The 15577-nt window shown below is 38.9% G+C and overlaps 1 protein-coding gene across 1 annotated transcript in view; it reads left to right on the top strand.

Moving 5' to 3' along the window:
* The window catches only part of SPAG6 (sperm associated antigen 6), a 58715-nt gene continuing 47837 nt past the window's right edge, over positions 4700-15577 (top strand). The window contains exons 1-2 of the mRNA XM_018057089.1: positions 4700-4898; positions 4987-5082. Of these exons, the coding sequence (XP_017912578.1) occupies positions 4874-4898; positions 4987-5082 (121 nt within the window). The 5' untranslated portion in view covers positions 4700-4873. The remainder of the gene's footprint in view (positions 4899-4986; positions 5083-15577) is intronic.

Raw genomic sequence — 15577 nt, forward strand, 5'->3', positions numbered from 1 at the left:
ACGGCCCTTCGACCTCCGGATCCCTCCCCAGGCCACCGGCCTGCGGGGCCACGAGTCAGTCGGAACAGGGGATCTGCCCGCTAGCTCGCCCCCGTAGGCCCCGCGGAAGGGGCGCCGCCGGTGCGGAGCCTGCGCGGGGTTTCGCACTCGAGCCCTGGGGCCGGGCGCCCCCGCCCTTTCCACGCAAGGGTTCTCCCGGCCCTGCCGCCCCCACACCCCGTTTTCGGCCCATCCCAGCAACCCACGGCAGGGACCTCGCGGGTTTCTGATTCAGACGACGGCCTGACCCCAACCGATTCACGCTCCTCCTCCCCGGTTTAGAATCGCGCGGAGTCCGCGAAGATGCCCGTCGGGAGTTTGAGAAACTCTGGCCTAAAGGAAAAGCCGACGACATCTGTGGAGCATCGCCGTCATCTCTTCCCCTGGGGCCCCGACACCCCACTGTCCACACTGAACGCAGTCGCCTGCCAGGGCCAGCGCCGTCGAGCCGGACACCCCGCGCCCATTGCGCGCGGACACCCCGCGCCCATTGCGCGCGGACACCCCGCGCCCATTGCGCGCGGACACCCCGCGCCCATTGCGCGCGGACACCCGCCAGCGCCCAGCCTTGCGGCGTCAGTCCGGAACCTTCCCCGGGCCTGACAGGACCGCACCTGAGGGATGCGTGAGCTGCGTCTCCTGGGTCTTGGCCCAGACGGGGTCTTGGTGAGGCTCCAGGGTGTGTGTTTTTTTTTTTTTCCCCTTTGTGGCATCTTCCATCTTTTATCTCTGGCGTCCTGTACTAATAAAAAGATGGAAAAGGAATAGTACCGACCTTGCTTGAGTGAGTCCAACAAGACCAAGATTTTCAAGGGGTAGGGGGTCTGGGGAATGCTGAGGAGTGGCCGACAGACAATAAGGAAAGGCGCCTAGAGGGTATCTGGTGGTGCCCGGCTTGGGTACAGCCTTAAAGGAAAACCCACATAAGTCTTTAAAAAGAAGATATTCACATAACACACACACACATCAAGCAGCAATGATTTGTCTTTTGTGCGGTGTCTCATTGCCTTTGAAAGTGCTACGCTGTATTTCAGATTTATTAGTCATCAATTTCATCACTTTGTGCTATATGGTGATTTTGGAGGTGAACTTATTCGTGTGTGGAATTTCCTCCTAATGATGTTTACTTTGGTAGTGGAAAAGCTGAGTTCAATCTCAGCATCCACTGAATTACTAGAAAAGGAAGCCATTACAGGCATATCTTTAGAACTTTGGGGCCAGCAAAACCTGTCAAACATTTAAACATTTTATTGGCCTTAATACAAAGAAACGTGAAAACTTGAAAGTTTAAAATATAAGGAGTTGCCTTTAAAAGGCTTCGAAAGCAAATGATAGGAAACAAGACACCAGCGCAACACCTTCATAGAAATGTTAATCTTCCCATCTTGGATGGAAGTGTCCGAGTCTCTTCTGCTTTTGCTGACCAACTTGATGGCACAACTGGTTGGTCTGCTGAAATCCAAACGTAAACTCCTGAGGTGTTTTCTCAAAAGAGGAGCAGAGCAACATTTAAGATGTCATATGCTTGCTTTCATCATTACAGATAATATTTTGAGAAAACTAACTTGGTTATGGGGTATGTAATACCTTTATTTTTCATTCAAGTATGTATACATGGAGTTATTAATTTTAGATTTTACGTGGCAAAATGATTGTTGTATTCTTATAACTTGAAAAATTACATGCAGTTGCCAAATGAATGCATATTAAGTACTGCCATTGTGTTTTTAATTTCTGGGTTGTGGGGAAGGAGGAAAGATTTCATACCTAAAAGTCAGCTAATTTTTTTTAAAAACAAGACACCTTTTATTAAAGTGATATTTTAGATACTCACCTCTTCCCCTATGTCACCCTAAATCCCTCTTCTTTGTTTCCAAAGCACTTACAGCACTGAGTGCAATTATAGTCCTAAAACGAGGCAGGCTGCAGTATATGCTTGTTTAATGAATTAAACTTTCTTCAGATGTCTTTATTTCCCACTAGATTTCATGTCCTAGAAGACAGGTACATTCTGTTATCTGTAGTGTGTGGCACACACTGATATTTAATGTTTTTGGCTTGGGAGGGAAATATATATATACACTTGATTTATCTAGAAGCAGTTTACAAAATGTGGATATTATATCAAATTAACATCTAATTAGTATATATAAAGTTTAACTTTTAAAATTCATCTAGAAACTAAGAAAAGAACATGTCTGTTAAAATTAGTAAAATTTCTTCTAGGCATGTGTAGAATATATTCCCATGATAATGGGTTTTTCTGAATTCCCAAGGCAGATTTTTAAAGAGGAAAAACAGGATTTTTAAACTGGCTTTAGAATGTTGTCTTTTTTGAATCTCATTTTCATAAAAAGAGAAACTACATGCAAAAATGATTTTGAAATTACATGTGATTAGCTTTATACAAAAGGGGTCAAAGTTTTCCACACAAATCTTTCATGGAAACATTTTTGCAAGTTAATTCAGATAATATGTTTCATTCTCAATCAAACATATAGTTTACTGTGTTAAGTACATTGTAGATCTGTATTTAAAGTCACCTGTTACTTTTAGAAGAGTAATCTTAATAGCACCTTTTCTTTTTTAAAAATCGAAATATCCCTTTAAATAGTTTTCTTTCTCACTACTTAACTGTTAGAGGTGTGTATGTCATCTTGGGGCATACAATTAACATTGTAAAACAATGGTATTTTATTTTAAAGTTAGTAAGTTCAAAAGTGGGTCAGAAATTATACTCCTGTCAGTAAAAGTAATCTTCCACTTTTGCCATATTTTACATTTGAATTACTAACAATTCTTTTCAGTTTTATGATTAATCTATGTTACAGTTCTCCGTTTAATTTTAAAGACTTCTAAAAAGAAAGCTAGAATAAAGAGCAAAGATCTAGCTTCTTTAGTTTGTCCAATTTCAGATATAAAGCAAGAATTCTATATTGTGTTTTATCAGGAACAATACAGTTTTATCAGGAACAACACAGACACTGTTAATGACAAATACTCAGAATCTATAGTTAAAAATAATTTATATTCCATTTAACTTAAGTTTTCAAACTTTGAGGTGTTCCATAAGTAGACTGTCATGTTTACAGGTTTAGACTTTTTTTTCACTATTGGGCTGTTATCTCAACGCTTTTAAAGTGGAAAATACACAGTAAAAACAATTCCTAAAAATGGCAGCTGTAGTCGCTTAGGAGTTCGAGTTGCTAAAGGACTGAAACCAAACATAGAACCTTTTAGTTTTAAGGGGATTTTTTTTTTCATAATGCAACAAGGAACTGAAAATAAAATTACAATGAAGGTTTGTTTGCCATTTTATTTGTCCAATCTGTCCCCCTCCCATCTCTAAATTAGTACACACCAAAACTTTAATTTTAAAAGATCTGTTTCCTTAGGGAAACATGAGAATCACTATTAGACTTGATATCTCAGGGTTAAGTAAAGGGATTGTGGGTATTACTGGCTTCTGAACTTCGAAGCAAAAGACATGCACCTGTTCTGGGGGTAGCAGGGATCCCACTGAACATACTTATTCTTCTTTCTGATTGCTGGTCCATTCCACAACTGTTTGGGGCTTCAGAAAACACCAAGACTTCATCAGAGAACTCAAGTCAGAGTGAGATTTCAAAGATTATTATATAGGACTTATCCCAAATACGAGAACCAGCTAAATTTGCATGTTTCCTTCTATTAAAGAAGAGACATCAAGAGGTTTCCTGTCTTGGCACTACTCAGCAGCAGCTGTGACTATCCCCTTGACATCTGGCGAAATTGTAGTTTCTGATGGAGGAACATTTCAAGTTGACACCTGTCATTGAAACATTTGGTATACAGTTTTCAGACCAGCTAGAAACCAGTGATAGACTACCTAACTTTTGTTAAAAGAAACTGGGTAAGAAAGTTATTGCAACTAGAGAAGTCTGATTATGAGAGTTTGAATCAAGACTTTCCAGGTAAAGATTCTCTCTCCTTTTGGAAACGTCCTTCAGCAACAAATGAAGTCTACATTTAAAAGACAAAAACAAATTTTTTTTTAAATCTCATAAAAATAAGGAAGCAGCAAAGTTGGTCGTAATTTGGAAAAGTCATGGAAGATAAGACGTTTATGATATTGTTTCCTTGTCTGCTTTTCTCATTGAATCTTTAGGACTGCTAATTACATGCTTTCAATACATTATAATTAGGTGTATGAACCGAGGTATCCTGACCCTCTAAGAATCCTCAAACCTGAAATGACCAGTATATAAAAGCTGGACTAAAGGGGAAAATATTTGACTTGAAGGCAGCACTGACAGTAATGTATTTATCAGATAACACAGTGTTATATGTGAGATTTCTCTCGACTGTCGAATCCCAGGAGACTCCACCGCGGCAGTTTGCTTGTCTCGCCGCACTAGGCTCGAGTTCCCTTGGCTCGTGAGGCTCCCTCCCGCCCCGCTGCAGTCAAGTCTGGGTTCGGTTTGTGAAGTTCTCTGACCTCCTGGAGGACGCCTGTGCCCAGAAGGTGTGACCCTCGACGGCGCACGGCTCCCGCGGCTGCCGGGAGAGCGCCGCGAGTCCGAGGTGCCGCGCAGGCGGAGCTCCCCACCTGAGGCCGCCGACCGCGCCGGGCGCCCAGGCACCGCGCCGTGACGTCACGCTGGGGACTGCGGTTGCCGCGAGACGGCCGCGTTCCGGTTCCGGTCGGTTGCCCGGGAGACGCGGGTACACAGAGAGAGTCGCTGCCGTCGGAGGCCGAGCTGTAGCCGCGGTTGCCCGCTCCATAGACTCGCAGGCCTGGCGCTGTCGAGTCAGGCACTGAGGAGCCGGTGACGGGCGCAGAGACGCGGGCGCCATGAGTCAGAGGCAGGTGCTGCAAGGTAGGCCCGGGCGCCCCGACGGGGGAGGGAGGACGGCGGAGCCCGCGGGTGGCGCGAGGCGCTCTCCAGCCTGTGTCTCTCCCCGCAGTGTTCGAGCAGTACCAGAAAGCCCGGACCCAGTTCGTCCAGATGGTGGCGGAGCTGGCGACCAGACCCCAAAACATTGAGACGCTGCAGAACGCGGGTGAGCCCTCAGCCTGCACCCGCGTCGCTCCGCACCCCTGGCCTCGCCTCGCCCGTCGCGCGTCAGCCGGGTCCTGCCTCCCTTGCAGCCCCGTTCTCTCCCCAAATCTCCATTCCTGGTTGCCCCAGGCCCTCCTCTCAGCCTCGCCCTTCACCGCATATTCCCAGGCCCTTCGTCGCCCAGTGTCCCCTGGCCTCGCCTCAAGTCCCCGTCTCCCCGCTCCCCTGCTGGCTGGGCTGTCAGGGAGCTGAGGGGTGGGGACGGAGGATGGCGTCCCTAAATTCCCCCAATCCCCCGCGGAGGCGGTAGAAGTGTTCCGTCTCTTTCGCGGCTCTTTGCGGGTCAAGTTTCCAGATGGATACGAGAGAGGCCAGGCATTCCTATTTCCATCTTTATCGCAACTAGGAAAGTGTCAGATTGAAAGTCAAGACCGTACGAATTGCCTGGAAGTCATTTTATGTGAACGTGAACCTACCCTAATCAGCCCCATTCTTCCGGATGCCCTGCGTTTGATCATCTTCGACTTGACTTTCTCACACCAAAGGAATTCCAGAGCGGTTGATGCGTTATTTCTCGCCTTGTGTTGGTGAAAGAGCAAAGATATGCTTGAATACTTTTCCAAGAGATTCCAAGTAGGCAGAGACCTACCTTTGAGAAATCTCTAGTGGTGCTCTTATCCCACGTCTTGATCCGAACTTATGTAGATTCTACAGGCAGAGGAGGAATGTGTGTGTTATGTGTGTGTGATTTTCTCCTTACCTTTTCACATAATGGTGGTCCCTTCTCTCTCTCTCTCAATCCTCTGTGTCTGATTAAGGATGATTCCACCACTACCTGAAGGTAGCATTTTATTGCTGCTCTGTCATCAGAAACCTCCAATTTATGGGTTATGATCTTTAAAACTCATTTAAATTAACATGGAATTAGAAGAGAATTAACATATTTCCAGGGCAAGAATTTTAGACACACTATTTACTCTGGGTTTCTTTGAGGGGAATTAGTACTACGCTAGGGGGAAATTTCTATTACCACTGGGAGGGATTCTGTGCTTATTCATTGTATGCTTTTATTGGGGGGTGGGAAGGAGTGTAGTTAGAACAGGGAAGGTGTATTTTATAATCACTTTAAAAAGCTATTAATTTTGAGGTAAGTGTACATTCACATGCAGTGGTAAGAAACAATACAGAGAATTCAGGTGCCTCAACACTGTAGTGTGATCCAGGATATTGACATTGATAACAATCCATCATGTGTTTTTTTTTTTTAATTTTCCCTAGTTTTCTTTGTACTAGTGTGTGTATGTGTGTGTTTAGGTCTATATAATTTTATACTGTGTGTATCCATCACCATTATAGTCAGAGATTATCACCACAGGATCTCTTGTCATGCCTTTTTATAATCACACCTACCTCCCTCTTTTCCCTAACTTTGGGCTACCACTCATCCCTTCTCCATTTGAAATTTTCAAAGCTGATAATCTTTTGTTCTACAGTTGTTTCACATGGATTCATTTCCTTTCTTCTGCATGTGTATGTGTGTGCTTGTGTGCATGCGCATATATTCTCAAAGTATCCAGCACAGTGCTGGGACATACAGTGTTTCATTTACACTGACTATGTTAACTTTATTAGAGCCTGGTACATTTTTTGAATGCACTTTTTTGAGGGATTGTTTTCCTTCCAGTCCTACTCTTGCTATTTATGAGTATTTGATTTTTTGGACAGTATATATACAGCTAAACAAAAATGTGATTTCTTAAAAAGGGAAAATGATTGACATTATTTTAGAAATTTGATAGCTGAAATATAGATTGTACAGATAACTATTAAGATACAGAATATCATGTTTAATGTAAGAGTGACAGATTATCTCTTCCCCTAAGTATACACTGTAGAATATATAATGGAATTTAATCAATACAAACAGGCTAGGTCATCGCCAAAGTATAAGAGACTTAGATATGACATTCTTAAATAGCCAGCTTACAGTGGCTATTTCACTTACAGTCTGACTTAGAAAAGAATGGAAGACAAAAGTAATATAGCATAAAGTTTGAAATTATCTCCGCTTGGTGAGAGCCTGAGATGGTTAATTTTATGTCAACTTGACTGGACCTTGAGATCTCCAGACAGTTGGCTAAACAGTATTTCTAGGAGTGTCCAGGATGTCTAGGATGGAATGGTAAGATTTTTCTTTCCCCTGAGGAACTTATTTTAACATATTTCATGTTATCTAAATTCAACTTAAGCACCCCTTTAATAACTTTAAATAGAGACAGATATTGAATATTCCAATAGATTTATCCTTTTAATATTAAAAAACCCTGTAAGCTTTGTTATGAAAACTGCTTTTATTAGTCAATTAAACATTTAAGTGGTTTCCTTTTCAAAAATCACTATGAATTTAAGATGCGTCTGAATGAGCCACAGTATGTGTACATAAATTACATATTTTGATCAATTTTTTTCCAGTCAAGTGTATTCATTTTGGTAGCATAAGATACTAGTACCTTTTATTCCTGACTTTGATATACTGTCTTTATACCTGGGAGAGTTTTGTTTTCTCACTTTTCTCCCTTAATAAACTGTTTAAATAAACATGTATCGTGGGTCCAAAATAATGGGAAAAAAGTTTCCATATAGACATCATGATAAATTATTGGTTCACTTGTTAAGAATTTTTAAATTCATTGACTATGAAAGGAACCTTAAAGGTGAAAATTATCGATGACGTTTTATTTCATTTAAAAAAATCTCTGATCTTTTTCATTGTGTTTTTGATGTATCAATGAGATAATTTGCTCTATTAATTATGTCCAAAGTAATTTTAAAACACAGTGTTGCAAGATATCTTCTTCAGAGTATTTGGACAAAAATAGATTTGACTTACTAGAAAAATTGTGTACAGTGTGTCTATAACCTGGATTTTTTTTCCTCATTGAGATTTTGTTCTTTCTAAATCAAAAGAACATACATGAAAACATTAAAAAGTTTGTTATAAAATCTCATTATACAGCCTCAAACCCTATATGTCTGAGCCATTAAATCTTACAGGTATTTTAAAATGAATTTGAATACTTCCCCTCTATGAATAATTAGTAATACTTGACTGCAGTGCTAGAGATAATACATAGTAACTTGGTGATGGACAGGGAGGCCTGGCGTGCTGTGATTCATGGGGTTGCAAAGAGTCGGACACGACTGAGTGACTGAACTGAACTGAACTGAACTGAACTTGTACCAATTGTAGAATTTCAGCATTTGGAAGTGGTTGTTTAATTATAAAATATAAGAAAGATGTTTTATGGTATTCTGGAGTGCCAGGCCACTCTTTGGTTGTTTAGAAGGTCTTTTAGAATAAGCTAATAAAAGCCCTAAGAACTTGATTTTTAAACTGCTAAGCTATGTTAAATAAACTTTTTCTGAAGCAGCTATTTATATAAGAAAAGTAGGGGTAAAGTTTAAAATAATACTTTGTAATATTTTGCTTATAAGCTATACCCAAACAGTAAACATGGCAAATCAAAAGTTATGCATATTTTCAAAAGAATAGGAATAGAAAAGTTTGCCTAACACTTTAAATATGCACCTGTATGAAGCGAATTTACAAATTGAGTCAGTTTATTTGGTTCATAATTCAAGAAAATAAGTAATGCATGTAGACATAAAATGCTTTTAAATTACATGTGTCTGGCACAGGGTGAAAATCTTCAGATTAATGATCTAGCACTTTGGTTTCCATGAGAAGGAAAAGCCTGTGGCAAGCATTTATGATGTATTGAAAATACATCCTGGGAGGTACATGAAGCATGATTCTCCTACAAAAACTACTTTTCTAAAGGAATTTAGAACTGAAAAAATAATTAATAAAGCAACTTCAAAAAACTTAATGAGTTATGCTCTTTAAATTTGATGTTTTTCCAGTATAACAGGAATCTTATAGTTCTGAATGTATGATAATTACAGCACTTTTTTTTAGTGATGGGGGAGTGTTTTTCTATTTTTAAGGATAGAGATAGAGTTGTTTTTTTTTTAAGGATAATGATAGAGGTTTTTTTCTTTTTTCTTTTTACATATTACTTAAGTGGAAAATATTCCAGGGAACTATAAAAGTTCTGAACTTGTATGCACCTAGTATGTCCTATAAACAAGATTTTTCAGAGTTTTATTGTGTGTCCCAAATCATTGTTTCTATGTGGACATTTCCTGTTTTGATATCTAAGCATTGGTACATAAGTAGAAAATAATACAACCAGGACTAGGATTTCACTGTTTTCCTAGGAGAAGCTGGATGATTGAAAAAAAAAAAAAAATCCAAGCAGTACATGAAGCTGAAAGAGTAAGTTCTTGAAATGGCACATTGTGTGGGTTAAATTTTAATGTCACGGATTAAATGGCTTTGAAAAGTTATTTCAGTGTTTTCTAAAAACACTTCACATTTGAATGTTTTTTCAAGGCCTTTGCTCCTCAGACTAGCACCTTTTCCTATACTTTTTTGCCCAATTAATTCCTACTCATTCTTTATAGCTCTATTTAGATGTTGATTCCTCAGGGAGATCTTCCTCGAGCCCTTTCAGTGAGTTGTCTCTTATATTTCCCTGATTGTAACATTTCTCTTTCATAGTCCTTATCACAATTGTAATAGTTTAATTTCTCCTCTCTCTACTAACTGTAAGTTCTATGCTTAACATAATGCTTAGCATAGAGCAGATGTTCAGCATGTTTAAAGAGGATGAAGGAAGGAGTAATTATTTTTCTAAGTGTTTTCGTATCTCTTAGATTAGATTCTTATAACAGCTCAGGTGAATAGAGTAGGTATCGTCTTCACTGTGGTTAAATCTCAAAGAAGGCTGGATAATTGCCCTCATCTCTGAGTGAGTGAGTTGCTGAACTGGGACTAGGATCTGTTTCCATATTGCTAGCTGACTTTGTGCTCTTCCTGTGTTACCTGAGATATCAGGAAACCATTCATAGGTGTTCTAAGAGTTTCAAATTAACCTCAGTGTTAACTTTTTTTTTTTGGCTGAGCCACGTGGCTTGTGGGATCCTAATTTCCAGACCAGGGACTGAATCTTGGTCATCAGCAGTGACTATGTGGAGGCCTAACCACTGGACTGCCAGGGAATTTCCACTCAGGGTTAACTTTTAAAATACATCATCTGTTCAGGCCTTTGGGTACCAATGACTGTTCAGTAATTGTGTGTAATGACTTTTGAGGTCGCCTCGAGGACCATTGTGGGGCCTTGAGTGGAGGCCCACATGCCAAAGAGTAACTTTAATTGATAAATACCTGGAGATTTGAGGAAATGGAAGTTGTATTTAGCACTTAAACTGGCCTCAGAGTTCTAGAAGACCTTTTGGCTTCCTCTTAACTTCTAATGAAAGCCTTATCAAACCAGAGGCTCTTTCAAATTACCCAGAGAAAGTGTCTAATCCCTGGGAAGCTGAGCACCAAGAGAGAGTACTTGAGAGAGTTGTTGGACTGACACCTGCCATCGTCAAGAAGAGCACCCGGGAGACCTCACCCAGAGAGGCCAGCTGCCCTCTGACTGACCGCCTGCCCTCCTGGGCTTTTTGAGAACATGTCAAGTAAAGCTCAGTGAAGAAGGAGGTCCTTGATATTTGTTGGTTGATTGATGTGAGCGAATACTTAGCACTTTCTTTTGTTCTTTATTTAATCATACTTTGTGTGAAGCACTTTTCTTCCACGTTCATGAGGAGCAAAACTTTGGGATTTTTGTTAAGTAGATGTACTGGTCCTAGGAGAAATCCAGGGCCGTACCTTGAGAAAAAAATTGTCCTTGCTTTGTAGTTGGCCTATCTGAACACAAGTCAGACTTACCTAATTTTCAAAGTGAAGTATTGGTTTTACCAGACACCCCAGGCTCATAAGGGCGGCTCAATTTAGAATTTATTTTTTAATCAAGTTCTGTTAAAAATCTAGGTGAAAACTAGTGATATTTATGCTTGAGTATGTGTGCCTGTGTTTCCAAAGGAAATGATCTCTGTTCACTTTTCTATATAGTTTAAGTTTTATCTCACTGTCGTGTTAGAATCACTATTTGATTGTATACAAATGCTAGATTACATTAGTTTTCCATGGAACTGTCTTTGTAGATTTAGTCTAATAATATTCCCTCTTTTTTTTTTTTTGAGGGCTTGTTTAAAAATAGCTACTCAGACTTTCCCATGACTTTTAAAATCTATCATTGAAGACATTGTGCATTTTGCTGTTATTTTTAAAATATAAAATTATTTTAAAAGATTTTTTTTATATGGACCATTTTTAAAGTCTTTATTGAATTTATTACAGTGTTGTTTCTATTTTATGTTTTTTGGCTCCGAGGCAGGTGGGATCTTAGCTTCCAAGACAGGGATCGAACCTCCATGACCTGCAGTGGAAGGTGAAATCTTGACAGACTAGACCACCAGGGAAGTCCCCAAGTTATACTCTTTCATTCAATTTATCTTTTACTATTTATCTAAATATTATGTTCTAAGCTAGCCCTATGATTTCAGGAGAAAAATTGTTCCTGCTTCCTTTTATTTCACAGAATGGTTCTCTTTTTACTTTTGCTGCCACGAAACTCAAGTTTTATGTCCAGAGTTCAGATGTAGAAACTATTACCTAAACTATGTTTCTGATTTAAAAACAAAACAAAACAAAACACCCAGCCCCCCTCTCCACTCCATTGCTGTTAATTATTATCTTTGTATCCATATCTTTTAGAGTGAACTATCTCAAAACAATGTAGGCAGAGTATGAGTAAAACCAAAAATTTCATCTGAAGATAGATTTTTAAAAATTAATTTATTTATTTTAATTACTTTACAATATTGTGGTGGTTTTTGCCATACATTGACAAGATTCAGCCACAGATATACATGTGAAGATAGATTTTTGAACTGATTGCCTTTCAAAAGTTTCCTGTTCAGATATTACCAATGAAACCTCTGGGAGCAGGCAGTCCTTTTAGCAATGTCTTCTCTTTTCCCTGTACTAGCCTCATTCCAACATTCCAGTCTTCTCCAGGCAGATGGGTATAGTAGGTATATATGTAAAAGAGAAAACAACAGACTCATTATTTGCTCAGAAGAATTGAAAGCAGGGACTCAAATGGATATCTGAACATCAATGTTTACAGCAGCGTTATTCACAAACCTGAAGGTGGAAACAACCCAAGGGTTCATCAACACATGAATAGACAAACAAAATGCATGTACACACAATGGAATATTGTTGTTGTTTAGTCACTAAGTTGTTTCCGACTCTTCTGCAACCCCTGGACTGTAGCCCACCAGGCTCCTTCTATCCATGGGATTTCCAAGGCAATAATACTGGAGTGGGTTGCCATTTCCTTCTCTAGGGGATCTTCCTGATCCAGAGAGCGAACCAGTGTTAATAAGGAGGCAGGCAGATTTTTTTTTTCCTGTTTTTTTGTTTTTTGGCAGGCAGATTCTTTACCACTATTACTCAGTCTTAAAAAGTAATGAAATTGTGATATGTGCTGCAATATGGACAAACCTTAAAAACATTTTGCTAAGTGAAAGAAGCCAGACAAAAGAAGACAATATTGTATGATTCCATTTATATGAAGTATCTATAATAGGCAAAATCATGGATACAGAAAATAGAGTAGAAACTACCACAGGCTGAGAGTGGTGGATATGGGGAGTTACGGTTTAATTGGTATACAGTGTCTGTTAGGAATGATGAATAGGTTCTGGAAATGATAGTGGTGATGGTGGCACAACATTACAACTGTACTTAATGCCACTGAATTGTGCACTTAAAGTGGTTAAAATGGTCAATTTAATATTAGGTATATTTTACTACAATTTAAAAAAGAAAAAACAAAGAAGATAAGTCACCAGGGCAGCCAGAAATCTTTACTGTGACTTCAGTGAATCCAAAGGCCTGGTTTGCAGAGACTTGCTTTCAATAGAACAAAGTTGAGCTATGTTTATAAAGCACCTCAAATTGAAGTAATGTGTATAGAAATTATACACATGTAATATGAGACTGAGTTAATTTTTTTGTCTTTAGAAATGTTTGACCTTTTTTTCCCTGGCTTATATATCCAATTGGCCAGCAAAATTCAAGTGATAGGCCTGCTGCTGCTGCTGCTAAGTCGCTCCAGTCGTGTCCGACTCTGTGCGACCCCAAAGACGGCAGCCCACCAGGCTCCCCCGTCCCTGGGATTCTCCAGGCAAGAACACTGGCGTGGGTTGCCATTTCCTTCTCCATGCATGAACGTGAAAAGGGAAAGTGAAGTCGCTCAGTCCTGTCCAACTCTTAGTAACCCCGTGAACTTTAAAAGGAATTAAGGGAAAGGTTGGTTGAGGCTATTCTATAATTTCTTCCAATACTTTTTTGAGAGCATGAGCTGCCTTTACTCATCTGTGAGGTCCCTATTTCTTGCCACTTGGTAAGCCTTGATCTATTTTTTGAATGAATAATTGTGGGCAGGATCCATGAGGTTTTTATTTTTGTAAAACTAGATAACAATGTAAGTATTATTAATAGAAGCAGTGTCTCCAGTATGGCACTGGAACAAGAAACACAGAAAAGAAACTCAAAGCTATAAAGTTGGAGGTGGGGAAGATTGTAAAGATTTAGCCTATAGGTTAAATTTCATAAACATTTTCACACCATTTAATGAATTTGTATATGGAAGACAAAATTGTCTTATAGATATCAGAGTATAATATATGAATTACTTTTACTATTAGATATAATATTAGATAGTACTTGTTGGTTCCTTCAGTGGAGACCCCAGTGAGTTCATTAGCTGCTCACTGAGGACCTTATCTTATTAGATATTATAGCGGTTATTCAGACTGCTGTAACCTATGGACTCTATATTTTCATGCATTCACTCACCAAGGATTAATCACCATGGATTCCTAATGGACAGACAGGTAAGGAAATATTTATTTTACGTTATGTATGCTCCTCTCTTTCCTCCTCCCCTCGCTCCCTCCCTCCCTTCCTTCCTTTCCTCAGTTCCTCTTGTAGCATTATCTATATTTTTAGGACAAACCTGAAATTAGAATAACAAAGTATACTTAGCCTGTGTAGGAGATGAAAACATGTTCCTGGAGATTGAAGACTATGAAGCACTAAGAGGCAATTCAAGGACTAGAAATTTGGGCAATATTTTCTCTAGTAAAAATGACCTCGTTCAGATATTTTAAATGGAAACTTTAGCTTTTATAAATTTTTCAAAATTCTCATTGTCTGAACAAGGGCATATGACAGAGCATCTGCATGAAAGCCTAACTTTGATATTGAATATAGGAATAGAAACGAAAAGAATCATGTGTCATTTTATTGACCTGATTTGTGCTGGGCCAAATGAAGTAGAAAAAGGGAGGAGAAAATATATAAAGCAGCAAAATTCCTTTGAGTATGTGGACAAGTGAAATATATTTTTTGGGGTAGAACATCTTATTGCTAAGACAGCAAACTGAAGATATCCAACACTGGGAGACTTGTGGTATACTAGCTAAATATAGTAACTAATAATAGATAATAATGTAATTGTGCTTATTGTGCTTAGTCGCTCACTCATGTACAACTCTTTGAGACCCCCATGGACTGTAGCCCGCCAGGCTTCTCTGTCCATGGGGATTCTCTAGGCAAGAAAATGGGAGTGGGTTGCCATGCCCTCCTCCAGGGGATCTTCCTAATCCGGGGGTTGAACCAGGGTCTCATGAATTTCAGACGGATTCTTTCCCAGCTGAGCTACCTGGGAAGCATAAGAAGTATAAATTCAGATAGATTAATTCATTCTTCAAATTCATAACATGAACTTGATAAAATTTTGATAAAGTTTGGTATATAAATTACACACATGTAATATGAGAATAAATTATTTTGTCTTTAGAAATGTTTGACCTTGTTTCCTCTGGCTTATATATGCAATTGGCATGCAAAATTCAAGTGATAGATGTATGTTGTATTAAAAGGAAATAAGGGAAAGGTTGATTGAGGCTATTCTATAATTTCTCGCACCACTTTTTATGAAAGTTGTAATAGAACTTTATAATAGAACTTTCAGAGTTTTTGAGATTTAATTAAAACTTTTAGGTTAATAACCCAATATGGATTAATTTTCTATATATATTTCAAAAGACAGTTCTATCAAGTGAAGAAAAAAGAGAATACCAGAATCATCAGGAAAAAATAGCATAAAACAAGTTTATGATTCTTTTAAAACTATTCTAAGCATATTTTCACTTTATATTTTTTGCCTCATTAATATATTTATTATGAAACTTTAAATATATCTTAAGAAATTTTGCTTTTCTTTTTTAGAGTTTTGACCTGTTTTACTTAAAATGGTACATGTTCATTATTAAAAAATCAATTATACTCAAGAACAAAACAACAAAAAACCCCAACTCAATAAAAAAATGGGCAAAGGACTTAAATAGGCACTTCAACAAAGAAGATGCACAAATGTTCAATAAATACATTCACCATCATTAGT

This window comes from Capra hircus, chromosome 13, assembly GCF_001704415.2.
Source record: "Capra hircus breed San Clemente chromosome 13, ASM170441v1, whole genome shotgun sequence".
Classification (NCBI taxonomy): domain Eukaryota; kingdom Metazoa; phylum Chordata; class Mammalia; order Artiodactyla; family Bovidae; genus Capra; species Capra hircus.